Source organism: Pipistrellus kuhlii, unplaced genomic scaffold, assembly GCF_014108245.1.
Source record: "Pipistrellus kuhlii isolate mPipKuh1 unplaced genomic scaffold, mPipKuh1.p scaffold_m20_p_5, whole genome shotgun sequence".
NCBI lineage: Eukaryota > Metazoa > Chordata > Mammalia > Chiroptera > Vespertilionidae > Pipistrellus > Pipistrellus kuhlii.
The window spans coordinates 66,641,226-66,667,639 of NW_023425551.1; the positions used below are offsets into that span (position 1 = coordinate 66,641,226).

Here is a 26,414-nt window from a genome sequence, read left to right on the forward strand (position 1 = left end):
GCTGGATGTTCAGGAGGCCACGCCTGGGATTCATTCCTGCAGCCTCGGGTCCCTGGTGTCCTCAAGGGTCTATGTCTCCCAACTCCGTCCTAGCAGAGGCTCCTGTGACCCGGGGACAGGTGGTCACTAGCCCATAGTGGGGGCTTGTCTTGGTCCGAGTCTGTGAGAAGCCAGTCCCAGGGTGTCCTGCACCAAGCAAGCTTGTTCTGACCCTAGTTGTCAGCACCCTGGGTCATTGGAACTTAGCGGGCCCTTAGGAAGTAGCTGTCTGTCCGCCTCCCACCGGTTCCCCAGAATGTAGGGGAGGACTTTGCCATCTTGGAGTGGCCTGTCACCAGTAGTTGTAGAGACCAGGATAATTATTTTTAGGCGGTGGTAGTATGAAGCCTTTTTATTTGAGGAGCACAACGGCATGAGTCAGGGTCCCACAAGAAACAGATGGGGTCATTCAGGAAAGGCTACTGAAGGCAGTGTTAACAGGGGTGGAGACAGGAGCAGAGGAAACAGACTCGGGGTGGTAGAACACCCCACCTCTTCCAAAACTGGGGCAATAGCCCGAAGCCTTGAAGGGATGGGGATGGAATAGGTAAAGAACTTCTTAAGAGGTCCTGGAGAGAGAGGGTGAGGGAGAGAAGATGACAGGTGAGATAATGCAAGCGAGCTGCAGCCTGAGGAGAGGAGAGGACCCTCGGTAGGATCCAGTCCCTGCCACATCTGCCCAGCAGGGCGGCGCCGGTGAGAACACCCTCCTCTTCTGTCTAACCGCCATCGGATTCAGGTGGGGCCAGGGTCAGGAAGCCCATTGATGCACTCCATGAAGGACATCCGTAAAGGTCATCCACTCTGTGCTCTGGGACACATAGCTGGGCAGAGAATGGGCTTGGAGGGTCAAGCGGAGAGTTATCCAGCTCAGTTATCCAGCCTTAGAGAGAGTTATTGAGCCTTATAGCTTCTGTTCTCTCTCCTCTTTGAATCCTGCCTCATTCACACCCACAGGCCATCGGAAAGCGTGGCACGGTGAGAGTGGTGCTTCTGATATTCTACAAACTCTGGCTTTTTAGACAGATATTTTCTGATTGCAATAAGCCAAATAGTATAGCACAGCTGCTTTAAGTTACTTACTGCCTGGATCTCTGGTGAGATAAGGATCACCCTGGATTCTTAAAAGTGACAGCATGTTCAATGCCTCCACTCCCATCCTTTGGGGCTAGTTCACATCCTACTCAAGTACCACTTAAACCCATTTCCTTCTCCTACCCTAGTGCTTTGCACACTCAGCCCTCAGGGACCACGCCGGTTTTTAGTGTGGCATTAATGGGACTCTAATCACCACTAGTCTTTGAAAGTCTGTATCCAACAGGAAATTACTTTCTTGACAGTTTCTCTTGAAGGAGCGGAGACTGACTTGTCCAGTGGGTAACTGATAAAATTTAATTAGTAAGTTATTAAATATGGGACAGCTTTTAGAGGTTTGTGGCTAGTTACAAAAACTTTGAATTTCTATGGCACTTAGCAATAACAGAATTGCCCCTTATGTTCGCAGGAAGCGATTGTTGCTTTATCTGGGCTCCCATCGTTTTGGGAGCAGGTTTGAAATGCACACTACGCCGGAATTGAGGACATCTGCATGAGCACAGGAGACAAAGACAGTTGACTTTGGGGCCCAGTAGCTTTTAGAACAATCGAATGAATGGATGAATGAATAAAAGCTTTAAGGGGTCTGAAGGCTGGATTTGGTTTCCTCTTCTCCTTTTAGTCTAGCACGTTTGAAACAAAGGGCGACAGCTGGGATCTAAAGTTGGCCCACACAGTGGATGGTCCCCCGAAGATGCCGTGACTTCCATTAAGCTAGACCAGGGATTTTCAACCTGTGTGCCGAGAGAACTTTTAAAACATGCAATATCTGATTTTTTAGCGAGGGGCGCGCTGACTTCTTTTCCCTTATCAGGGGTGGGGAACCTTTTTTCGGCCAAGGGCCATTTGGATATTTATAGCATTCGCTTAATATATATAATTCACTTAATATAAATTTACATTGCTATGGAAGAAGCTCCCAAATTTATTGAATTTCGAGTTCCGCCTGCCGTTGGCTTGGCAAACCCCAGACCACATGATTTCATGGGCCCCACTGGGTTGTGAGGTAGGCCCTTTAGCTGTGTGCCTCTGGGCAAGTGTCTTAAGCTTTCTGAACCTCACTTGTTCTGTACGATGGGCCTCTGGAAGGATTCAATGAGGTAGTTGCAATATTTAAAGCAATTCCTGGCACACGGTAGGAGTCAGTAAATAGCAGTAGTAGTTGCTTCTAGAGTTGGAGGTTAAACAGGTCATCTTATTTGGTGGTTAGCAGGGTGCCTGGCAGTTAATAAGATCGCTCACATTAGTTGTTCCTTACAGGGTCATTGGGGTCCCATGAGTTAATCATGTGAAGTGCCTCAGCCTTACCTGGCTCGCAGTCAGTGTTCAATAAAGGATGTTAGTTTATCGCTTCTGAAACAAGGAAGCTGGACTGCGTGGACGGCTTAGCTCCTGAATTTGGTGTCTGAGCCTTTGAGGGAAGGAAGTGGATCTTATAATTTTGGGCATATCCTATAGCATTGTGCCTTGCCCAGAGCACGTGCTCAGTAACTGTTTTGTGACTAAAGAATTTATTTTTATATATTTTAAAAATTGCTTTTCCAGAGACAGTGCAAAATGAAGACATGTTTCTGGGGTGTGAAAGTGTCTTACCAGCCAGCTTTGTGCACTCCCATCCACACATGTGCATGCACACACACGTGTGCACACACACAGACCCACCCACAAATACACACAAACATAATGCTTTCCTTGACACGTCAGTTTGAAATCCTGTGTGGCCACTGTGAGATCCCAGAGGGAACCGTGGTGCCACCCCTGTGGCTCGATGGCAGTCACTGCAGGCTTTACCCGTGCACCCTGGCCCGTGGCCAGGTGCTTATCTGTGTGTCTGCAGGTTCTGATTCTGAACCCCATCAGTTCGACCAGAGACAGGAAGGGCTGATAGACTGACAGGAAGCTGGCGGTCTTCTGGTGACCTGGCTGGCACTCAGACAGCGTCACGCCTTGGAACCTGCAGAATAGCCATCCTCTTGTCAGTCCCTCTTGGGACGGGAATGGGGGATAAAGTCGTGCTGAGGGTGGCAGTGTGGTGGCACTGGTTCAGAAGAATCCGTTCAACAGATAACAGAAACATTTCCTAGCCCTGTTTCAAATATAAGAGGGGCAGGGAGGATGTTAATTTTGTTTTTTGCCTCTCTCCCCCCAAGTCCTTCCTTTTCCTCTTCAACTTCCTGTTTTCCTCCTCAGAATCACATGAATTCCAGAGGGATGAATAGAGCATCTTCTCTGTATCTGGACACGTGTCAGAACGTCGGAGGGAGCAGAAACTTTGTGGAGCGGGAGGCAGGGTGCCCTACAGGGAGCTGCCAGGGCCAGTGTGTCCCCTTCCCCCGGGCACTCCCCTCCTGTGGTCCTGGATCTCACTTTCTGTGGTCCCGGATACCCCTTGACTTGCTGTATTTCTCTCTGGTTCCCCTCTTAAGTTCCTTTATACCCAACCATTTTTCTCCCTCACCTCCCACCCCCTCAAGAACTCGGCCTCCCAAAGCAGCATTCCTGTCCTCGGTCTCCACTCTGCCATGTCCACCAGCTTCTGCTTTCTCCTTTCCATCCAGTGTTTACTCAGCAAGGTACCCAGGGACCTTTGGTTCCTGAATCTGGTGGACTCTTCAATACCGTCATTCATTCCACAAATACTTACTGAGGCCCAGCTGTGTGCTAAGCACCCTTCCAGCCATGTGGGACCCATCGGAAAAAATAATCTTAAGACCACTGCGCCTGTGCAGCCCTCGTGCTGGTCCCAGGTTGGCTGGCCCTTCCTGGAGTGCTCTTCCCCTGGCTGCCTGGGGGGACTCTGCTCCTTTTCAGTCTTCTCTCCCTCCAAACCCCCTCCCAGGCCCTGGGCTGCTGGTCTTTTCTTTCTCGGGTTGATGACCGTACCATCCACACCACTCCCTGGTAGCCATCACGGCACCCAGCACATTGTATTTCCCTTGTGTGCTTGTACATCTGCTTCCTGAACAAGGCCAAGCACCGCCTTGGACCACCCCTCACCTTCATCGGCTGTGCCACTGGGTCTGCCGAGTCCCGCCCAGTGCTGTCCTGTGCTGTTGCTGCCTTTGCCTCCGTCCAGGCCTGGTTATGCCTTTTTGCAGCAGCCTCCTTCCTAACGGGTCTGCACGCGGCCCCACTCTCCTCTCCTTCCCCAGCCCATCCGCTACACCCGTCGCAGAACGAGCTCTGCGGTGGAACCCTCATGCTAGTCCTGCCTAAAGTCGTGAGTGGCCACCTCCCTCCTGTAGGATCAAGTCCAATTTTTATGCCTGCCATAAAGGGCGCTTCATAGACCTGGCTCCTGGCAGCTTTCTGGCCTCATCACCTTTCACACACACAGACCATTCCTTTTCCCTGGGAGTCATGTTTCTCCTACTTCTTACCTTGGTGCAAGCAGCTCCCTTCCTGCCCGCTTTTGCCCTGTCTGTCTCTGTGGGACACAGATCAGGCAGAACCTCCTTGTGGTGGCTGGGAGGGAAGACTCCATCCTTGTTTCGTTCAAGGAGATCCCTCTGGTCTTCTGAGCTGCCTACAAGTACTCTCTAGTAATGACAGTTTGCTCATTGGCTTGACTGACTGGCTCTGACGTGTTGTGGTGCCTTTCTTGCCTGGGATAATGTTTGGAGTGGAAGGGTAGAGGCATTTCTGTGCCTGGGAGTCGAGGGGGCAGAGCTTGGAGAGCATGGCTGGGTACCTGCGGCGTCCCGGGATGCCAGGCAGGGGTCCTGCTTCTCTCCCAGGCACTAGGGTGTTATGCAGGACTGTGGAGCAGGGTCTCTGGAGTTTTAGGAAGGTGGTTCTGTAGTCTCTTCCAGGGCAGTCGGGGAAGGTGGCAGAGACAGGACTTGAGCATAGTGCTTTAATCTACCCTCTGCAGCCCCGGGCCTTAGTTCCTGCCTCCGTGCATGTCCAGTAGGGGACAGAGCAGTGGCCGCACAGTGAAAGGAACAGATCCATGCTCCCTCTACAAGGCTTTGGCAGGGAGAGCCTTTCCTCTTTCCCTCCTCCTCTGCATGTGTTTACGTGTGTCCTCCCATTCTTCGGCATAAAGATGATCTGTGCTTCATAGCCGCAGCCTAATATCACTGGTGTCCCAGGCAGTTCCTCTAGTTCAGCAGGCCCGGGGTGGAGGACACCTGGCTCCAAGGCCCAGATTCATCAGGAAGTGGGTTGTTGCATGTTGAGCCTCTGGTGAGGGTGCCTGCACACTCTGGAGACCCTCAGAGAACCAGCCTGTGAGGTCAGACTGAGGTCTAGCCCCTCCTCTGATGTTTGGTTTTCTTCCCGGGCTGCATTTCCCCTGTGTGAGGCCACATCCAGCCTCCTGGAGTGCTGAGAGGCTGACAAAAGCACCATGCATGTTCACATGGTGTTTGAAATACCACTGTCAATTAGTAAAGTGAAATTCTGTAGTAATTTATATTGCCATCTCTCTGTTTCTCTGTCTCTCTGTCTCTCTCTTTGTGCGTGCGTGAGAGAGAGAGAGAGAGAGAGAGAGAGAGAGAGAGAGATGTCTTGGCATAAAGCATTTAACAAATCAGACATTTGACTGATTTGACTGGACTGTTGATTGGCTTTAGGGGCATGGGGGGACTGGTTTGTGGCAGAGTGTGGATTGTGTTCATCTCAGGTCGTGCCTTTGGGGCTAGAGCTGTATTTTCTGTTTATCTGTAGCACATTTTTTGTGGCAACTCTTGCCTTTTATGCTGTTGTTTTCCTTCTCCACTTTGAAGACGGTTCAAAACATTCCCTTGTGAATAGTATTTGCTGACAAACAGGGGTATCTGAGTGCTGGATGTTTTTCATTAACCTTCCTGGCCTTGGTTTAAGTCAGTGGAACTGAATTGTCGTCATTAAGTCCTGCTTATCAGGCGCCCTCATGCAGGTGGTCCTTGGCAGGTCTTTGTGGACTCACCTAGCTTGTGCCGGGTGCCAGCCTGGCCCCTAGGAGCAGTATGCATTGGGTGACGCAAGGTGGTAGGAAATAAAGGAGAGTCAGAATCAAGATGCACGTGGCAGAGTCCCTGGGCCTGACCCCACCTTCCTGCTGTGTGTGGAGGAGGAGGGCTCTGGGTGGTATGAGGATGGCACCGCGGTGGCGATCTCTGGGACCCATCGCCCAATCTCTTTCATTAACACCCTTTAGCGGAGTAAGGGTGTGCAGAAAGGGGGCCAACAGAGATCACACATCTAAACTTCCTACAGAATGGCGTATTTTCAAAACTCGTTTATTTGCCTTCCAGCCCTGTTTGCGCAGTTTAAATAAGGGCGGAGGTGGACACTTGGGTTAGGACCTGACACAAACACCAGAGGATCTGAGGGCTCCCTGTGCAAACAGGCCTGGTTTATGGCCTCCAGAGGCGGCGTTGCTTTGCTCTGACTCTTTGAACTCAAAGTTCGTTTTTGTAGCAAGCTCTAATCCACATGCCTGGTTCTTCAGTCCAAACGTGGGCATTGGCATGCTGATGTTTTTGAGTAGGAAACATCCCAGATGGTAGAGAATAATTAAAAGCGGTTGCAGTAGATCACTGTCTGCCTACTCTTTCTCTCCCTAAGTGTAAACAGGCAAATTTAGGCAAACGCACCCTGCTTGGTCCAGCTTTCCTGGGTCTTCTGAACCCCTGAATAACCCTTTCATTTCCCCAAGTACCAGGACATGCTGAGCTCCTTGGGGCCCCGGCACCCACTCTTGCCCACAGCCAGTGATTAGTGACAGCCATGATAACGAAGTCCCCCTCGCTTTTTGTTTCCTGCCTTATGGAGCTAAAGCAGCTTTAAAAACAGCAGCCAGGATGACTGTGATGTATTGGTGCAATGGTTCCTTTTCTGAAATCAAGTCTAAAATGTTATCTAATCTTAACTCTCCAGAAACCACTTGCAAACTAAAACTCTACATTCTGAAACCCTTTTTTCCCATTTATTATTATTATTATTATTATAATTATTAATTTGTTTTGTTAATCCTCACATACTTTTCCCCATTAATTTTCTTTATTATTCCTCACCTGAGGATATTTTTCCATTGATTTTTAGAGAAAGTGGAAGAGAAAGGGAAAGACAGAAATATCAATATGAGAGAAACATGGATTGGCTGCCTCCTGCACACGCCCTTACCAGGGCTTGGGCCGGGGAGGAGCCTGCAACCCAGGTACGTGCCCTTGACTGAAATCGAACCCAGGACACTTTGGTTCGAAAGCTGACATTCTATCCAGTGAGCCAAACTGGCTAGGGCTCCAATTGATTTTTAGAGAGAGAAATCAAGGGAGGGGGAGAGACAGAAAACTTTAGTGCAAGAGAGACACATTGATTTGTTGCCTCTCACACAGCCCAACTGGGGCAGAGATGAGCCTGCAATGGAGGTATGTGTCCTTGACTGGAATCGAACACACAACCCTTCAGTCCCAGGGCCTACACTCTAACCACTGAGCAAGCTGGCTAGGGCTGATTTTTATTGTTAAGATAATGCATATGAACAGGTGGCTTTTGACCAAAAGTGAAAATAATTTGTCTTGATCAATGTGTGTGTTTTATGAAGATCCACAAAGCAACCAGTACTCTGAACTTTGCCATGTGGTACAGGAGAAATACATTTTAAAAACATTAATAGTCTTAACGGTTATTTTCTGTGAGCACTTCTTCATTTTTATTTCATTTTTAGCTTCCATGAGGACTGGTTTATGAGTGTGCTGTGCTATAAATAAGGGGAAAGCTATTGGGAGGAGGTGAAGAAGAATGAAGTATATAGTCAAGTAAGGGTACTGGATATATTGATCCAGGGCTCTTTTTTTAGATAAGACGAGAATGTGTGTGTGTGTGTGTGTGTGTGTGTGTGTGTATCATATATATATATGTGTGTGTATATGTATGTATATATGTATATGTATGTATATATATATATATATATTTATATTTAAATAGGTTTTTATTGATCTTTTTAAGAGAGAAAAAGGGGGAGGGAGAGAGAAATAGAAACATCAATAAGAGAGAAATATTTAAGTTGTGGGTGTATATGAAGTAGGGAAGGGCCGTTCCTAGGCCACCTCTTGGTTGTCGGTACCTCATCTACGTCCCAGATTGGGATGAACAGCATTGCAAGTTGAATCTTCAGATGTATCTTTAAAGCCCAAGTTCAGAGATGTGCAAAACTCTGTAAGTGGCTCTTTCTAAATTTCTCTTTATGTCAATATAAAGTTTAGACTTTGGGACCGATAAATATAATACAGCAAGTAATATTTTATTGTGGCTACTCTGATTACGGGTCTTTCTCATAAATACATGTTGTCCCTTTTTAATCTAATGTAAAACGGTGGTCGTGGCATTAATAGCGAGACTATTCAGCATTGAGAACATTTTGTAGAGAATCTGTTGTGCACGCGTGTTTGTGTGTGTGTGTGTGTGTTTAGCTTTGGTAATTCTTATAGCAAGGCAGGTTTTCAAGTGAGGAAACCAGAATCTCCAGGCATTGCTAAAAGCCACACAGACAGGTACTGTCTGCACTCAGCCCCCTGGTCTCAGGCGCACGGCCCTCCCAGCAGCTTCTGGTCATCCCCAACAGAGAATTTCAGAAAGTAAGGGTGAAAAGCATTTTTGTTTCAGCTGTATCTGCCTTTTGTTTGGTGACAGACAGGCTGCAAACCACGTACACCAAGTCCCTGCCATTGACGCGCTGGTGCAGGTGATGAGTGGACTGCTGCCTGGGCTTCCTGTGAAGCCAGAACTCAGGGAGCAAACACGCCAGGAAAGAAGGGCTCAAAGACTCTTCTATTAAAACACACACACACACACACACACACACACACAGCCTCTTCCCCACCAACTGGGCGTAGCTTTCAAATGTTTTCCTGTCTGACTGAAATTTTCCTATCCACCACCTCAGCAGAAAGATGCAAAATCAATTTGGGGGAAGCTGGAGTCGAGACTGCTTGGCTTCCTGAGAGGAGAGGAGCCTTCAATGGGCTTCTGAGGAGGAAGGAAACGGACGTCCTCGCTGTTGGTCAGGGGGTCTGGTCCGGCCACACGCTACTCCGTGTCCCAGCCATTAGGCCCCGTCCATGGGACAGCCACGGCTTGGAGCAGAGCTGCTTCTGTGAGAGCCTCTCTGTCTCTCTCTCTCTCTGTCTCTCTCTCTCTCTCTCTCTCTCTCTCTCTCTCTCTCTCTCTCTCTCTCTCTCTCTCACACACACACACACACACTGAACTTTTATGCTACTCTGTTCTGGGTGGCTGGTCTGCCAACACAGCCCTTCCCAAGTGCCAGCTCGTGGCTGTGCCTGCCAGGAAATAAACAGAATAAACCAAACCAAAGGATTGGATACGATCTCAAAGGAAAGCGATGAGACTGCCTTCATCGCCATTCTTATCTCTTCTCTTGGGTGCCCAGGTATCGCCTTGCAGCGGAGAGAGAACAGATGGGGCATTGGAACCCTGGGTGTGCGCAGTGTCCATGGCTGGCAGGCTGGTGTTAACACAGGCAGTTGGTTGACTTGCTTTCTTGGTCTGTCAGACGTAGGCGATACCAGACCTCATCTTAACAAGGTGAAGCAGTAACCGGTTAAACTCTTGAGGAAGGCTGTGTGTTAGATGTTGACAAATAAATGGAATGAGAGCCTTTTGCAGCTGAGGCTGAAGAGGCCCTTTAAATAAGGTGACCAGACATCCCACTTTTGGCGGGACAGTCCCGATTTTTAACAATTTGTCCCGCATCCCACGGCATTTTATAAAAGTCCATCAGGCATCCATTCTGACCACTCCAGTTGGCTTTTTCCTTCTCATGTATCTGTAATAGGGATGTTGGTACCTACTGTGTAGGGTCACTGTGAGAGCTACATGGGACAGTTTATATAAAGCACTCAGAGCCGTGCCGGCACCGTGTGAGCCCTTGATAACGTTAACTGCTGTGATTGTAGTTGTTGGTAATGGATGAAAAAACAGGTCCAGAGAAGTACAACACTTGCCTTAGGTCACCCAGCTGCCCTGCAACTGCCTGGGCCTGGAGTTTGCTGAAAGCCGCTGTTTCAGGGCATCCTTGCTCTCCTGTAGCAAGAGCTCAGATGCACACGCGCTCCTAATAGAACACAGCGTTATGGCTGTACAAGCATGCTCAGTGTTACTGCCTTTGTGCTGGAAGGCCTGTTTTAGTTAAAAGTTCAGTGAAGCCGTGTGTGTGTGTGTATGTGTGTGTGTGTGTGTGTGTGTGAGAGAGAGAGAGAGAGAGAGAGAGAGAGAGAGAGAGAGAGAGAGAGAGAGAGATGGCCCCTTCTACATGATCTAGTGCTCTCCCTTTGCATTAGTGTTTTAGCACATTGTCACTTTTAACCTTTCACCCACTGAGTCTGGCATTTAAAATGCTATTAAACTCAATAATGTTTCCTATAAACAGCCTTAGAGGGGTGGGAAATAATTGGAATGACATTTTTAATAGGCTTCTGTTTCTCAGCCCTCTGTGCGTGCGGAGAGGAGCTTATTCTGGGCTTTGTCCCTGGCCTGAGGTTCGAAGAGGGTTATGGAGTGAATTTCTGGGATGCAAAAGGCCTTTTAAAGCACGGAGAGTGGGTTTATGCTGGAAAAGTAGTGTTGCTTTTCTGCTAGTCTTTTTTCTTTTTCTTTTTTAACTAATAGACACAGTGAATCCGGGAGCTGGTCACTCCCTTCTCCTTCAGGTGGCTTCCAGACAGCTTACAGGCAACTCTCTGGCCACCTTAGCCAATGGGTAGGACTGTCTGGAATGCATTTTTATGGATCAACCTTATTCCTTGCTTATTCTCTCTGCCTGCATATATATTTTTTGGTCCTCTCCTGCCTCTCTTTTATTTTGCCATTCAATTTTATGTGCTATGCTGTATTGTATCCTACGTTTGTTTTTGGAACAAACTTAAAAAAAAATCAAATTGAATATTCTAAGATTGTGAGGTCTTGGTAGGCCAGTTCACCTCTCTCTGCCCCAGGTTTAGCTTCTTCGTCTGTAAAACATGGGAGCTGACAGCATCTTGCTCTGAGACATAGTACAGTGGAGCAGGCACGGCTCCTACAAAGAAAGATGCACAGTTGGGAATGGTTTCTGCTGCAGCTACCGGGGGCAGGACTGGAAAAATACTGGAATCTGGTACTTTTGCCTTAATCAGAGTCTTAGATCCTCTTCTCTCAGGATCATGTTAAGAAAACATGTGTTAACCATTCATCTGTGTTTATTAAGTACTACAGTTGCTTCTATTATTAGTTCATCAATTATGTATTACTGAGCTCTGGCCAAGAGGCTCAGTTGGTTGGAGAGTCGTCCCGTACACCATACCTAGGTTGCGGGTTCAATCCCTGGTTGGGGCAAGTATGGAGGCAACCGATTGTTTCTCTCACTTCGATGTTTCTCTCTCTCTCTTTGATGTTTCTCTCTCTTCCTCTCTTGAAAATAAATAATAATAAAAATACCCTTCAGTGAGGATTGAAAATAAACACATATTGTTGAGATATCTACTACATGCTCAACACAGGTATGGAGCCTAGGGAGAGGCAGAGAGGACATGCACAGGCGTGTAAATGTGGGCTGAGGGTCAGGAGAGTGAACACACTCCTGGCTTTGTTACTTAATCGCTCTATTCAGTTAACAAGTGCTTGCTGAGTCTAGGACTATCTCAGGCTGTGATTGAAGATAATCAAGGCACGTAAGATTCTTACTTTCTTAAAACTTATATTCCAGTGATGAAGGAGTTTCAAAACAAGTACGTAAAGATACATCCCCTGAAGCTGTGTACTCACAATGGGTGAACTTTAGGGTGTGGAAATTATGCCTCTGTGGAGGTGTTAAAAAGGAAGAAAGCTTGGCCCCAATGCATTTGATCCTCATTTTTTGCAGATCAGGTGTCTCCAGGGTTCCTCTTCCCTAAATTTTGTAACTCCCAAGCCAGCACTCCCAGTGATTTTGGTGTCTCTCATGGGCATGCTCAGAGCAGTGAAAAGTAGTCACTCGATGCGCACGTTCCTAGCCAAGGTCCAGGAAGATGATGCTCTGCCTTGTCTCAGCTCTCCCATTAGCAAGTGTCCTTTTTGTGGTCCATTTAGTGTCACTGTGTGTGTGTGTGTGTGTGTGTGTGTGTGTGTGTGCAGCGCGCGCGTGTGCGTGCATGTATTTCTGCACTTTCTATTGGTGAGTTTGCTATTTAAAATGGCCCTCACACCAGATACTGAAGTGCTGTCTTGTGTTCCTAAGCACGTGGCTGTGATGCGCCTTACAGGAAACACATGTGTTAGCGAGCATCCTGCAGGCATCAGTGACAGCACCGTTGCCGTGAGTTGAGTGTTCACGCTTCGACAGTGTGTGTTCGGTGCAGCACCTTAAAACAGAGACACACCCAAAGCACGGCTGTGCGTTGATCTACTCAGGGAAGCGTGACCAGAGACTGGCAGGAGCCTAAGCCTGGTTTCCCCTGGGAGCCAAGGGGCAGTGTTTGCTCATTCAGTTTTCACAGTGACTTCCTGGAACAGAACTAACGTGAACGCCAAAGTCGGCTGTCTGTGAGGACTGGGACAAGAATGTCTACACAGCCCCTATAACAAATGTCTGTCTTCCTTTAAAGAAAAAGCAGGATTCTTCTTTCCATCGTTGGAATAGCGGGCTCCATCCACTTATATACACTCTCGCAGAGGGCCTGTTTTAGTTGGCTGAGCTTTTCAGTATTAAGCATTAGGGGTAACCCTGTGGTGAGTAGTAATGAAAAGCTCTAGTATGTATGACAAAGGTTTTATTATGTAGCCACTCATTTACATGTTGGCGTTAGTAAACAACAGGTGGGCCTACACGTTTTCCACGTGACTGTGCTTTGAACACTGTCATGTACGTGACAGATCTTTACCTGGGCCTCTGACACTGCAACAACCACGTGCTAAAAGGGAGATTTAAATATTTAATAAGCTGTAGCTTTGTACCAATTTTTTTAGTCTTTAATCTGTTGGGTTATGTTGTGTAGTCACAGTTCAAGTTGTGATGTCAAAATAAAATGAAATAAATCTCAAATGGATAAATCAATGCTCAGGAAAAGCTCTCAGAGATTGCCCCGAACATATGGAGGGAGACATGGATATGGGCTGGGGAAAGGAAGGAAGTCAAAGAATGTAGTGAATATTAGGTTTTTCTTTACATATTTGTGAATTGTTTCACTTTTTCACAGAGAGAGTGGAAGAGGGTAGGAGGGGAGAGAGAGAGAGAAACATCTTGTGAGAGAGACTAGATTGGTTGCCTCCCACATACACCTTAGTGGGGCACATGCCCTTGATTGGGAATTGAAGCCAGTACCCTTTGGTGTGCGGGCCGATGCTCTAACCACTGAGCATCTTGGCCAGGGCTGTTTTCATTGATTTTTTTTTTGGGGGGGGGGGTAGGGGGGACTTTGATGTGAGAGAGAAACATCTATTGGCTGCCTGCATGCACACCATGAACTCTCCAGAGAACTTCCTTAGGTTGCCCAGAGTCCATTTCTAAGACACATTATAATTCAACGGGTAAAGAGCAGGCATTCAACCCTGATTGCACATTTGAATCCCTGGGGGAGCTTTTAAGCTCTCTGTGCCTGGGACACCCCCAACCAATTAAGCCTGACCCTTCGGGGCATCAGCCGGACGGCAGGCTCCCCAGGCACTCCAACGCGCAGCCCGCACGCAGGGCTGTCCCTCCTCACCCCCTCACAGCAGACTGCTCTGCCCAGGCTCTGTCTCTGAACCTTTGCTGTGTCTCTCATAGAATCCATTTCATCTATGCTTTAAGTAAATGCTTATTTCATCTTTAAAAAAAAAATACACATCCTCTTAAAAAGTGAAACAGTTCATCCCTGGCCAGGTGGCTCGGTTGGTTGGAGCATCATCCCACACACCAAATCGGTTCCGTCAGCAGTCCACGTGGTTGGTGGGGGTCTGGGGCGCCCCAGCAGCACAGCTGTGGGAACCACAGCAGAGCAATCCGTGTAAGCACACAACGCTGACCGGCGCTTTCTTCATTATTGCTCACCGTTCAGAGCCCAGGAGAGGAAGGGGTCTGACTGGCTGGTCTCCTGCCTGGGGAGAGACTCTGGCCCCTTCATTCTTCCAGGAGGAATGTGGTGACCAGAGTGGCCCCACACACCCCGCTCTCACAGCAGGGGAGAGGGGTTTCCTCAAGAAGGGGAAGGGGGATGGATGTTCCATCAAGAAGGGGGATGGATGTTGGTGAGGAGACACCCCACAAGGTCCACTCCACTCCAGCACCTCAAAGACGTGTCTTTCCTGCGTGAAACCGAGTGAGAGATCTGCGCCCAGGGCCTGGAAAGTGTTAGGTATTTTTTTCTTGCCCTTCTCCCCTCTTCTTCCTTTCTCTCGTTTTGTCCAGCTTCCTCTGGTCTCCCCTCACAGGGGTCTCAGCCTGAGAAGACCAGGTTTACCCTCCAAGGAGTCCTGGCAGACAGGTGGACAGGTAGACAGGCAGACAGGCAGGGATGACCAGTGTGAGCAGAGTGGAGGAGACCTCACGGCTGGGGTGGCGGCCGCAGTGAGGTGCAGGTGGACGGCTCTCGAGGAGAAGGCGTGGGTGACAGGTGACCAGGGACAGCTTGAGTGACAGCATGTGGGAAACAGATATAGTCGAGTGAAGCAGGCCGGCACAGGCTCAGCTTCTGATTTTTTATCCTGTTCAGTGAGCAGTGACGGAGCACCTACTGTGTGCATGTGGTTGGTTACTTGAGAAGGGTATGGGGACAGGTGAGATGGCACAGGCCCTGCCCTGCGGAGTGCCACTGAGAACGATAAGGGGCATGCCACAGAGCACTTCCCGAAGAAGGAGACTCACACTCTGTCACAAAGGCTTCCAGGGGTTACCGTTGAACTGGGTTACGAAGGATGAACCAGCCCAGCAGGGTGTGACTCAGCGGTTGAATGTTGACCCAGAAACCAAGAGGTTACCCATTCGATTCCCGGTCAGGGCTTACGGCCGGGCTCCATCCCCAGTGGGGTGTGTAGGAGGCAGCCCATCGATGACTCTCATCATTAATGTTTCTATCTCTCTCTCCCTCTCCTTTCCTCTCTGGAAAAATTTTTAAAAAAGAATGAATGAGATTTTGATCTGTAGGGTTTTCTGAGGGGGACTAAAACCTCCCAAAGAAAACAGTGAGTAGTAGATTTTGCTTAAATACACATAACATACATCTGTTCTAAAGAAGTGGAGGTGCATGGACTGGAAGGGAGGCGGGGCACCCTGAGGAAGGGCTCGGGGCAGCGGTAATGAGATTTGGGGTGGGGGTAGGAAACACCTGGGTGTACGGATAGTTCTTTGTTTCCCAGAGTGCCATGCCACCCCTCGTCTGATTGGACCTGTCCCTGCGAGATTGACAGAATATGGCCACTACAATAGCACTGACGAGGAGGCTCCCGCCTCACTGCACACAAAGACAGATGACACCCTGGAGAGGATCGGGGCTGGCGGGTGGGGAGAGTCTTGCTCTTCACTAGACAGAGGACAGAGCCTGCGTCTGGGCAGCCAGGAGTCCCAGTGATGCACTGATGGGCGTGATGCATAATTTCTGCTTCCTGCCCTGCTCTAACCCAGTGTTTTCCCCACACCCATGGTGCATCCTTTAGACACTTTTGTTCAGAGGAGAAGCAGTGACTCTCTATTGATGAGGTGTCTCTGGAGGTCTCCTGGGACAGGCCTGGGTCTCGCCTCCTCCCCTGGCCTTCCACGTGTTCCAGGACAGTGTGGGTGGTGCTTCTCGCTCCAGTGGCACCTCAGAAATATCTGGGGAGTTGGACAGAGCGGCAGGGGTGCTACGGATAGCCTTCATCTTTCTGGTAGGGAGATGGAGGCTCGCCGTGTCCGACAACTCTCTGTGTTTACACAGCCAGCAAATGGCTGGGGCAGATTGGAGCTCAGGCAGCGGGTTCTCAAGTCCAAGCTTCAAATCCTCACATTGGATCACATCTCCCCTGCAGGCTAAATTGCCAGAGCACTGATTTGCCAGGTGGCAACCAGAGTGTTTTGTTGTTTTTTTTCACAGCACCACTGAGATTTTAAGTAAACAAACCAGAGAGTGGGGTGTTCTGCCTTGCCCCATGCCCCACAGTAGGGCAGATGCTTCTGACGCTCAGGTGTGGACTCCGGGCTGCAGCCCGCTGTGTAGTTAACATGCTTGGGGAAACTGAGACCCCATCTTCTATTAGTTTCTGTCCTCCACAGTGCAGAGTACCCAACACTAATTGAGTGAATGAATGGATTCTTGAATGGATGAAAGCATGGCAGACAGATTTGTATCCTTAGCTTGTGAGCTGTCAGCTGGCCAAGCACAGCTCATTTCATTCCATCTGCAGTGAGTACAAGTCTAGATACCACACAGGGCCCAGGATTGCTTTGTTTGTTTGTTTGTAGTGCAGGTATTAGGAGGGCTGTCATTAAATGGAAGAGAAAAAAAGCCAGTGCTAACTATGCATTAGGTAAAACCCTTCATTGGGGAAGCCTGTGGTCTGAGAAGGAAAAGGGCTGGGCCCTGGGAACTGGGGGCAGGCTCCACATGAGTCTTGATGTGACCAAGAGACTAAATTGGAATTCTTTTTCTTTATTTTACAGGTCACTGCCAAGACTGCCTTCCTATTTATTTTACCTCAGTATAATGTTAGCGTGCCTACGGCAGGTAAGCAAAGCACCAGTCTCCATCTCTCTCTGGTCCTGCTAACTCTGAAGTTATCGCGTAACTTCCTTTTCCTGTGTACATGTATGGTCCTTTCAGATAAGTTAACCTCAGCATCCAACATCCTAGCTCTATTAAAGATACAGCTGCAGCCACATTCGGCTCTGCAGGTGGGGCTCTTGGGTCTTAAAGCACCAGGAACCAGACATGCTCCTCTTTCTCATTGCCAAGCGCTGGGTGCCCTCTTGATGATAAAAGTTTTTTGTTAGCTGAATCTGGTTTTCTCCTTCACTCTGTAGTAGAGTGTTGAGTTGTCTGGACTTTAAAGTGAGATTGCTTTCTTTGCCTGGCTCCACTGATGCCTAGATAAAGGACTTTGGGGGCAAATCCCTTAACCCATGGCCTTCGGAGGACGTAGCTTCAAATCTTTACTGGACTTGCCTGCCGCCTGCAGTCTCTGCAGCCAGACCCTGGGAAGCCATGCCTCTGGGGCAGCCAAATCAGTTCCTTCTTATGAGAATCAACTAAGGGATGCTGGCAAGTGAGGACAAAGACTCCCTGCTCAGGAGAGATGAGACATGATACTGGCCAGCCCCGGTAGACAGGAAGCTAGGCAGATGCCTGCCCATCCCAAAGTGCATGCCAGGCCTGGTGGGCACAGTGGACTGTCTTGCTCAGTGCCATGAAGTCCAAGGTCAAAGTCAGGCTTCTTCCTCCTATCTCTTCCTCCTAGTTAAAATCCTAGTAATTAGGACACCTCTAGACCTAGTTCAATTTATTATTTACTGACTTTAAAGTTTCTAAAAATTGTGGTGAAATACAGATAAGGTAAAATTTAACCGTCTTAACCATTTTTTTAAGTGTACAGTTCAGTGGCTTTAAGTACATACATGGTGTTTTACAGTCATCACCACCATCCATCTTTAGAACTCTTCATCTTGCAAAACTGAAACTTTGCACCTGTCAGATAATAACTCACAGTCCCCACCCCGGCAACCCCCCTCTCCTTTCTGTCTCTGTGAATTTGACTGTTTGAGGTGCCTCACATAAGTCGAACCATGTAGTATTTGTCCTTTTGTGACTGCTTAAAATTTAATTTTAAATAAACGTTTTTCTAAAATACATTTACATGATTGCTGCATGTCTTTCGGAGGAAATTTACAAAATACAGATAAACACAAGAAGGGGGAAAAAATCACAGATGACCCCACACTCAGTCAAAACTGCAGTTTACATTTTAGAGTGTGGATTCATGACCTGCTTCTTTTACTGTTAGCATGTGGTGACCCTTTTTTCCGTGCCATTAATTGTTATTTCACTCAGTAAGACATTTTGAAAAGTTATAAAGTATTTTTTAATAGGGATTACCACAAGTTATCTATTCTATCTCATACTATTGGATATTTAAGTTTCTAGTTTTTATTGTAAACAGTGCTGTAGTAAAATTCTTGTGGCTAAATTTTTGCATGTATTCATGGTTATTTTCTTCATTTTTCATGATTATTTTCTAAGGATCAATTCCTATTACTGGAATTTCTAGGTCAAGTAGTATGTACTTTTTAAAGGTATTATATATGAATGGCCAAAATATTTTCTGCCATCTAATTCTAAGGACCCATACAGCCCAAGTTTTTCTTTTCTTTTCTTTTTTTTAATATAAGGCTTTTTTTTTTATGTGAGAAGGCCAGTTTATTAATTTATAAAGAGATATTCAGTTATCAAATGTTTTCAGTACATTTCTCCCTAAAATCAATTTACATAGGATGCCAGATCATGACCCACACAGCCTTATGAATTTACCGTGAGAAAGCGGGGACCACAGCATCTCATGTGCGTGTGACCCAGGCAAGCCTTTATCTGTTTGTGAAACCAGATCACAATCAGAGGGTTGGTTTTTAAGTTTGAAAACTTTCTCAGAGAAATTACCGGACAAGTGATACCCGACACGCATCCCTTTCACAGCCAGGATGAGAAGTGAAGACTTTATGCTCCAGGGTTGAACTCAGAGCCTCTGAGCATAGAGGGCATCCCACCATGTTTTTTGTGTGAGTTTTTAAAAAATATATATTTTATTGATATATATGTTTTACAGAGAGGAAGGGACAGAAATAGAGAATTAGAAACATCGATGAGAGAGAAACATTGATCAACTGCCTCTCTGTACTGGGTATGTGCCTGCAACTGAGGTACATGCCCTTGACCAGAATCGAACTTGGGACCCTTTAGTCCATAGGCCAACACTCTATCCACTGAGCCAAACCCGTTAGGGCATCCCACCGTATTTTGGGTGTGTGCCAGTATTGGTCATATTATACCTTCGTTTGTTTGTTTTAAATTAACTGATCAAGCCAGACAAATATTCGTGTGCCTCCTGTGTACCAGCCCCTGAGTGTAATGTATAAAACACATCTGCTCTCTGACTCACAGAACTTACCATTTGGTTAGGGAGGCATCGATAATAAACAAGCGAACAACAAATAATTATAGTCACAATAACGGTGGAGAAGGAAATACACAAGGTTACATGGTCAGAAAAAATAAAGGGGTGATGACGGAAGATGTTTCTGAGAGTTGACGTCTGAGCTGCGTGTGTAGGGCGTTGTGCCGGGGGCATAGGGAGGTGGGTCTGAGTAGAAGAAAGTGCATTCCAGGCTGAGGGCTCAGTATGTGCACAGGCCTCCTGAGTGAAACAGATACCTTGGCACGTTCAGTAAATGAAGGCCCCTGTGACTGGAGCCAGCTAGGTGTGGCATCTTTCTTGGGCCTACTGAGTCCTCCTCCAGGCTACGAGGCCCGGGGAAAGGTGAAGATACATTAAAATGTATACTGAATTGAGGAGTTTTCCATTACTGTAGAGAGGGAGGATGAAGTATTGTTAAATAGCCTATCATTTGTTTAAATCTTGCCATTTGGGGCCATTTGAGCAAATAACCAAGAGAGACAATGAAATCAGAACAACCTGCTCAGTTTTGTTTCTTGAGCTCTTTAGACACCAACCCAATAGCGTTTGGTTTGTACGTACCGGAGGAAAGCAGACTTCTCGTGGGAAAAAACCTGTTCACAGTAACTGGTCTGTTGAGTTTGCGTGTTTGGCCTCTCTAAGGCCAACATGCTTTGTGTAATGGGGTGAATTGTGATCTCTAATGTTTCTTCTGAATATAACATGTAACTGGTTCAACTCGATGTTCAGAGCTTGAGTTTTAGCTGTGCGGTGAGTTTTCATACACCGTGCCTTTCCTCGCCCGGCTGAGGTTCTCATGCTCTGTGGAGAATGGCCGGTGGTGATGCTGAGGACCTCTCCTGCTTGTTGGGTTTTGTTCCCTCTCCTCCCTCCTGTCTTCTTCCCAGCTCCCAGCATTTGTTTATGGGGCTGCCATCACCCAAGTACCACACACCTAGTGTCTTAAACAGCAGAGATATATTGTCTCACAGCTCTGGAGGCTGGAAATCCAAGATCAAAGTCAGCAGGGCCACGTTCACTTGCAGACTTTAGGGAAGGGTCCGTTCAGGCCGCGGTCCTGGCTTCTGGTAATTACGTGGCTTGTGGCAGCACGAGGGCAATCTCCACGTGGCCTTCCCTCTGCCTGCACGTTGGTCTCTGTGCCCAAAGTTCCCCTCTGCAAGGACATAGTCACACTGGGTCCAGAGCCTGTTCTGCTCCCCTGTGACCTCATCTCAACTGACGACTTCAGCAACAACCCTGTTTCCATATTAGGTCACGTTCTGGGATGCTGGGGGGTAGGGCTTCAACATATGAATCTTTTGGGGACACAGTTCAACTCAAAATGGCAGCTATAATTGCAGAGACACCATTCAGAGTGAGGACTGAAGAGGGAGCTGGCACAGTCATGGCAGTAATAAGCTGTGCCTCCTGGTGGGGCGCCGGCCACGCCAGCATCCTTGCAGTTTTCTTTAAGGTCAGCAGTAATGAAGCAGGAAATGTTCCTTGTTACCAAATTCCTATTCTCCTTATTCCCATTTGCAGCCCTGTTAGGGTTGCCAGACTTAGGAAACAAAAAATCCGAGATCACCCGTTAAATTTGAATTTCAGATAAACAACAAATAACTTTCTTTTACTGTAAGCATATCTCACATTATGCATGGGACGTAATTACCCTAGAAAACGATTCTTTATGTGAAACTGAAGTTTTCCTGGCTGTCCTGTCATTTGTCTGCCTGCCATACACCCTGCTCAGCGCTGGCAGGGAATAAAATGTCAGGTTTCTGGTCTTGCCATTAGACATCGAGTCTTCTTTCTGATTAAAATGTCACACAGCATCTGGTATGATGGCAAGCAACCTATAGCCTGTAAAAGGTCAGCAAAGACCAGAGGTTCGATTCTTCGCACAGACAGACTCAAGACCTGCCTGGCCGCCCTTCTGACATAGACCAGGTGACTTCACGCAGGCTGAGTGTTTACAAGGTTGCTTGGCATTGTGCCACTACGCTGATTGGTCTTGGGCAAACCACTTAACATCTGGGTCTCCATCTCGCATCTGCAAAATTAAAGGTGACAGTCCCTTCCTCAACCCGTGTTTCCTGAAGACAGCAGCCCCAGGAGGCCTCCCAAACACGTGCCACTCACATTGTTCACAGACCCACTCTACAGGCATCAAGGCCCCACCTCAGACCTGCCGTGTCAGAATTTTCCTTCAACAAGTCCTCGGCAATTCTGGTTCCAGCCTGAGAGGCAGTGCTCTAAGCATCGTGTGCACAGAACTCCAATAGGCTTTCAAATGGCCCCATCTTCCACCCCAAAGATATGCAGGGCAACCCACCAAATTCTGTGACTCGTTTGCATCTCTCTGTTTCTGTGTTTGGTCTAGGGGTGAGGGGAGGAGGGGGAACCCCTGGGTGGGTGTGGTTTCAGGCTGGGGCTGCCCCTCCCCAGAAGTCACAGACACGCCTGCAAGGCAGTGTGGGTAGGAGTCTTGGGGGCTCTGGCATTCCTGACCTGCCTACACTGCACTCCCAGAACAGAGGATGAGGGCAGGGGCCTCTTCCAGGGGAGGGTTTGTTTTGCAGGAATGAAAGGTGACAAGGACCCATCCCTGGCTCTGTGGGTCCCAGCAGGCTTTATAGCCACCAGCTGCCGTGTGGCATTGTGTAGCTAGAGATGAAAGCCCGGTCACCACACCTATCTTGGCCATTGTTCTCGCAGCTCCTTCTAGGATGAGCCATACTGCCCCATCAAACCACCTCAGACAGATGGTTTTAAAGCCTCATTTCGCCCAAGGCCTTTGTCCAAGGCCCAGAGTGTGGCTTTGTTCCCTTGCGCTGGCTGGCAGGAATTAGTCTTGTCTTGTGCTTGGTACCATGTACTTGAAATATTGACATCTCATATCCAACTGAGCCCCTTTTTGTAAGATGAGCATGTGAGGGACAAAAAAGGAAGAGACAGGTGGGCAGCAGTGTCCCCGGAGGTGGCAGCCTTACTTGATGACAGACGACACTACCCAGTCCATACCCGTGGCCTGTCCAGCTGGAGGAGATTTGAGGCTCACGTAGGCTGGCCTGATCCTTTTACAGCAGGCGTCCTCAAACTTTTTAAAGTGGGGGCCAGATCACGGTCCCTCAGAGAGCTGGAGGGCCGGACTATATGAACTACTAATTCCTACTGTAACACCTCGGCTGCGCTCACTGCCCAAAAAACCTGGCGGGCCGGATCAGACTCCTCTGCGGGCCGCATGTGGCCCGCGGGCCGTAGTTTGAAGACCCCTGTTTTACAGCAAAGGGAACTGAGGGGCGGAGAGTTGATTGACAGTCCCAAAGATTCACCGGCGAGGCAGGGGAAAGGCTGGGCTGCTCACACCTCCTGCAGCACCAGGCCTCAGAGAAGCTGTGGGAAGGTCGGTTTTTACCAGATAGGCTGGTGGGCAGAGGGGAAACCCAATCAGGGAGGCAGAGATCTGGCTCTGCCCTGGTCTCTCAGGCCAAACAGCCACCAAGATGCCCTCTGGCCCCAAGGCCTGTCTGCAAATAAGAGAAAGCACAGGCCTGCATTACTGGAGGCCCTCTGAGAAAGAGTGGGAGCCTCGGACCCAGGACTCCCAGCAGCTCTGGACTTGATGCTTTGTGTTCTGTAAACGTACTGTCTTGGTGCATTCAGCTTGCTCTAAGGCAAAGCCACAGACCGGATGGCTGATGAACAACAAAATTATTCCTTGCAGTTCTGGGGGCTGGACGTCTGAGCGGGTGCCGGCGTGGTTAGGTGGGGCTCTCTGTCAGATCACAGGCTTCTTGTCCTCTCCTCACATGGCGGCAGGGGCCAGGGGCTCCATGGGGCTCTTACAAGGTACTAATCCCATTCACCAGGGCTCCACCCCATGGCCTTCTCGCCTCCATAAGGACCTACCTCTCACACCATCACATTGGGCGCTAGGATTCCAACATGTGAATTTGGCGGGTGGAGCACAACCACTCAGACCACAGCACTTATTACTTAAGTCTAGCAATTATGCAGAAAAGGGGACAGGCCGTGAGAGGGCAGCTCCATGGCTTTTCACAAGGTGAACACATCTCTGTTCGTGTAGCCAGCACCCCAGAAGTCACGCCGTGCAGCCTTGATTCTGTCCAATTCCCTGATATAGCCCAGAGAGTTTATCCTGTTCAGTGTGGGACTTCCAGAGGTTTGAGGAGGGAGAACCACTGAGTTATTGTGGCTCATTGTTAACCAGACCCAAGTGCTGGGACAGGACCAGAAGCCCGGGGGCGACATCTTTGACCTGCGGCCTCACACCACCTCTGACCTGGACCCCACCCACATCCTTAACTTCTTCCCATTCCCATCCCCCCAATCATGCCTTTTCTTCTATCTAGGTAGGACAATTTTTCTTAGTTGTTTTTTCTGATTTAATTTTTGTCCTTAAATTTAGCAATGGGCTGTTTATATTACTTTTATCCAAGTTTAAAAAACACACACATGCCAAAACTGGTTTGGATCCGTGGATAGAGTGTAGGCCTGTGGACTGAAAGGTCCCAGGTTCAATTCTGGTCAAAAGCATGTACCCTGGTTGTGGGCACATCCCCAGTAGGGGGTGTGCAAGAGGCAGCTGATCGATGTTTCTCTCTCATCCATGTTTCTCTCTCACCGATGTTTCTAACTCTCTACCCCTCTCTCTTCCTCTCTGTAAAAAAAAAATCAATAAAATATATTTTAAAATAAATAGATAAAAATAAAAAACACACCCACAATTTTAGATTTGTTTGATATATGATCTTCAGGAATTACTTTTTCTTTATGACTTTCTTGATTAAAAAACGAAGTTCACACCTTCCCTGGCTGTAGGCATGGTCTGCCCCGGCCGGCTGTGTGTAGAAGCCTCGGGTGTGTAAGCTGCAGTGGAGGCCGAGTGTGTGCCTGGCTCCTAGGAGTTGTAAATTTTTTTTTTCTTCTTCTAAATACCAAAGGGAGGTTTAAAACTTCTTACAAAGGAATGGCACTTTAAGAAAAACAATTCAGAAGCGAGGCACTTCTTATTTCTAAATTCTTTTTAATGCTTCTCTTACTTTTGCTGCATCTTTTTGCATCATAAAAATATACTTGTCTTCCCTTTAAAACTGTAGGAAATACATTTCGTTCATGCAATATGGGGTTAAAGTGGTAACTTTGAAGATTCCTCAGCTATATCTTCAATTCTCTGAACAGCCTGAAAGGGGCAGGACGGGGGATTGGGTATGTGTGTGTGTGAGTTTGCAGGGGCTGCCATGACAGACTGAGGGGCTTCAACTACAGAAATCTGCTGCCCCATGTTTATGGAGGCTGGAAATCCAAAATCAAGGGGTCGGCAGGTTTGGTTCCTTTGAGAGCTGTGAGGGAAGGAGCCGTGCCAGGCCTTTCTCCTTGGCTTGGGAATGGCTGTCTGCCCTCTAAGTGTGTTTGTCTCTTGTATGAAGACATCCGTTGTGTTGGATTAGGGTCCTCTCTAAAGACCTTATTTTAACTTGATGACCTGTCTCCAAGTTAGGCCATATCCAAAGTACCGGACTTCCTTTTGCCCTTTTCTTTGTCGGGCAGAGGGAACCACAGTTCAACCCCCAACAGTGTGTGTGTGTGTGTGTGTGTGTGTGTGTGTGTGTGAAAACCACAGTGGTGCTTGTCATTCAGAGGCCACTGGCCACATCGTTCAGGCTGGGAGGTCAGAGCAGATGTGGCCTGGCAGCCCGGGAGACGGGGCCACGGGGGAGGGCAGAATGCTACTGTGTGCCCAGTGCCTGTCCTCGGTCCTTCTCTTTGTCCTGACACCCCTGGGAGCGGGCAGGCGGTGGGGTGGGTTTAACGAATGCACCCTGTGTGATTTGGAGGGGAGTCAGGAAGCAGAGAGGCCTGGCTGGGAGGCGGTGGGCCTTGCTTGGTCCCTGCCCTCAGTGGTGAGATTAGAATCTTGGGCACAGTTTCTGCTGCCAACGTCTGTGAACAGGGCTAACACTCGGGATCACTGTGAGGAGTGAATGATGTCACTTACAAGACGTGGCCCCTGCTGTGCCTGGCACAGGGCAGGTGCTCAGTGAATGGCTTATCGTCTGGATTGCCCTACACGAGCCCCGATGGGAGTGTTTGTGTGCGTGCTGGATAGTGCCTGTCCTGTTCCTTTACTTCTGGTTCTCTCCGTTGATCTCATCTGTTGAAGCAGCACTTACTTTACAGTTCCTAAGTCCGCTCTCTGTGTTATCCTGAGAGCTTTTTGAGAAAGGCAGATGGTATTATCGCCACTGTTCAGAAAGGGTCACTGAGGCAGAGCGGCCCTGGATCACATGATGGGCAACTGGCCGCTCCAGGCATGAGCTTCAGGCCTTCTCATGTTGGGCCTGGGTCACTACGGGAAAACCAAATTGAACAACAACAACAACAAAAAAAACAGCCCAGCAACGAAGTAGGGAAGATTTCTATCTGTACAAATCAGGAAGAATTTGAAGATTTTTAAAAATTATTATTATTATTATTTTAGATTTTTGACTAGAAAATAAAATCTGTACAAGAAGTTGGCATGTTCCCCTTTGACACCCCATCTTGTGGGCAGTTGCGTCATTCCCTGTGTGTCCTTCAGAGTTTCCATTGCACCGTCCAGTGTTTCTTTTTGCAAAAACAAGTCCGTCATTTTCTTTTCTCCCCTTTTTTCACACGAGAAGTAGAATATCACATGTTCTGTACCTTGCTTTTTTTCTTCCACTAAATATGATTTCATAGAGATCATTTCAGATCACTATGCAGGGAGCATCACCATTTTCTCCCCAAGTTTTACTGAAGCACATAGATCATGTGCAGCAAAGCACACGTAGTTCCTAGGAGTACCGCATGATGGATTTTTCACACACGTGCACGCCCGTGTAACTAACCATCATAGATCGAGGTACAGCCTCCTTCCATCATCTAGATTAGGGGTGTCGAACTCAATCAGAGAAGGGGCCAAAATCTAAAATCCAGCCTAAATCGCAGGCCGAATGGTTTACTGAACAGTCATAAACTGTCATTGTGTTGGAAACACAGCGGAGTGTAGTGATGACAGCGCGGTGCGGGCCACATTGCAAGGCCTGGCGGGACGGATTTGGCCCGCGGGCCTTGTGTTTGACACATGTGATCTAGATCGAGGTAAGCCTCCTTCCATCATCTAGATCAAGGTACAGCCTCCTGGCTTCCTCGTGCTCCTT

At 48.2% G+C, this 26,414-nt stretch overlaps 1 protein-coding gene across 2 annotated transcripts in view; it reads left to right on the top strand.

Annotated features, from left to right (window-relative positions):
• Positions 1–26,414, top strand: part of TRAM2 (translocation associated membrane protein 2) — a 78,875-nt gene that overhangs the window by 26,401 nt on the left and 26,060 nt on the right. For both annotated transcript variants that reach the window (XM_036415276.2, XM_036415274.2), the window contains exon 2: positions 16,706–16,769. In XM_036415276.2, coding sequence (XP_036271169.1) covers positions 16,706–16,769 — 64 coding nt within the window. The remainder of the gene's footprint in view (positions 1–16,705; positions 16,770–26,414) is intronic.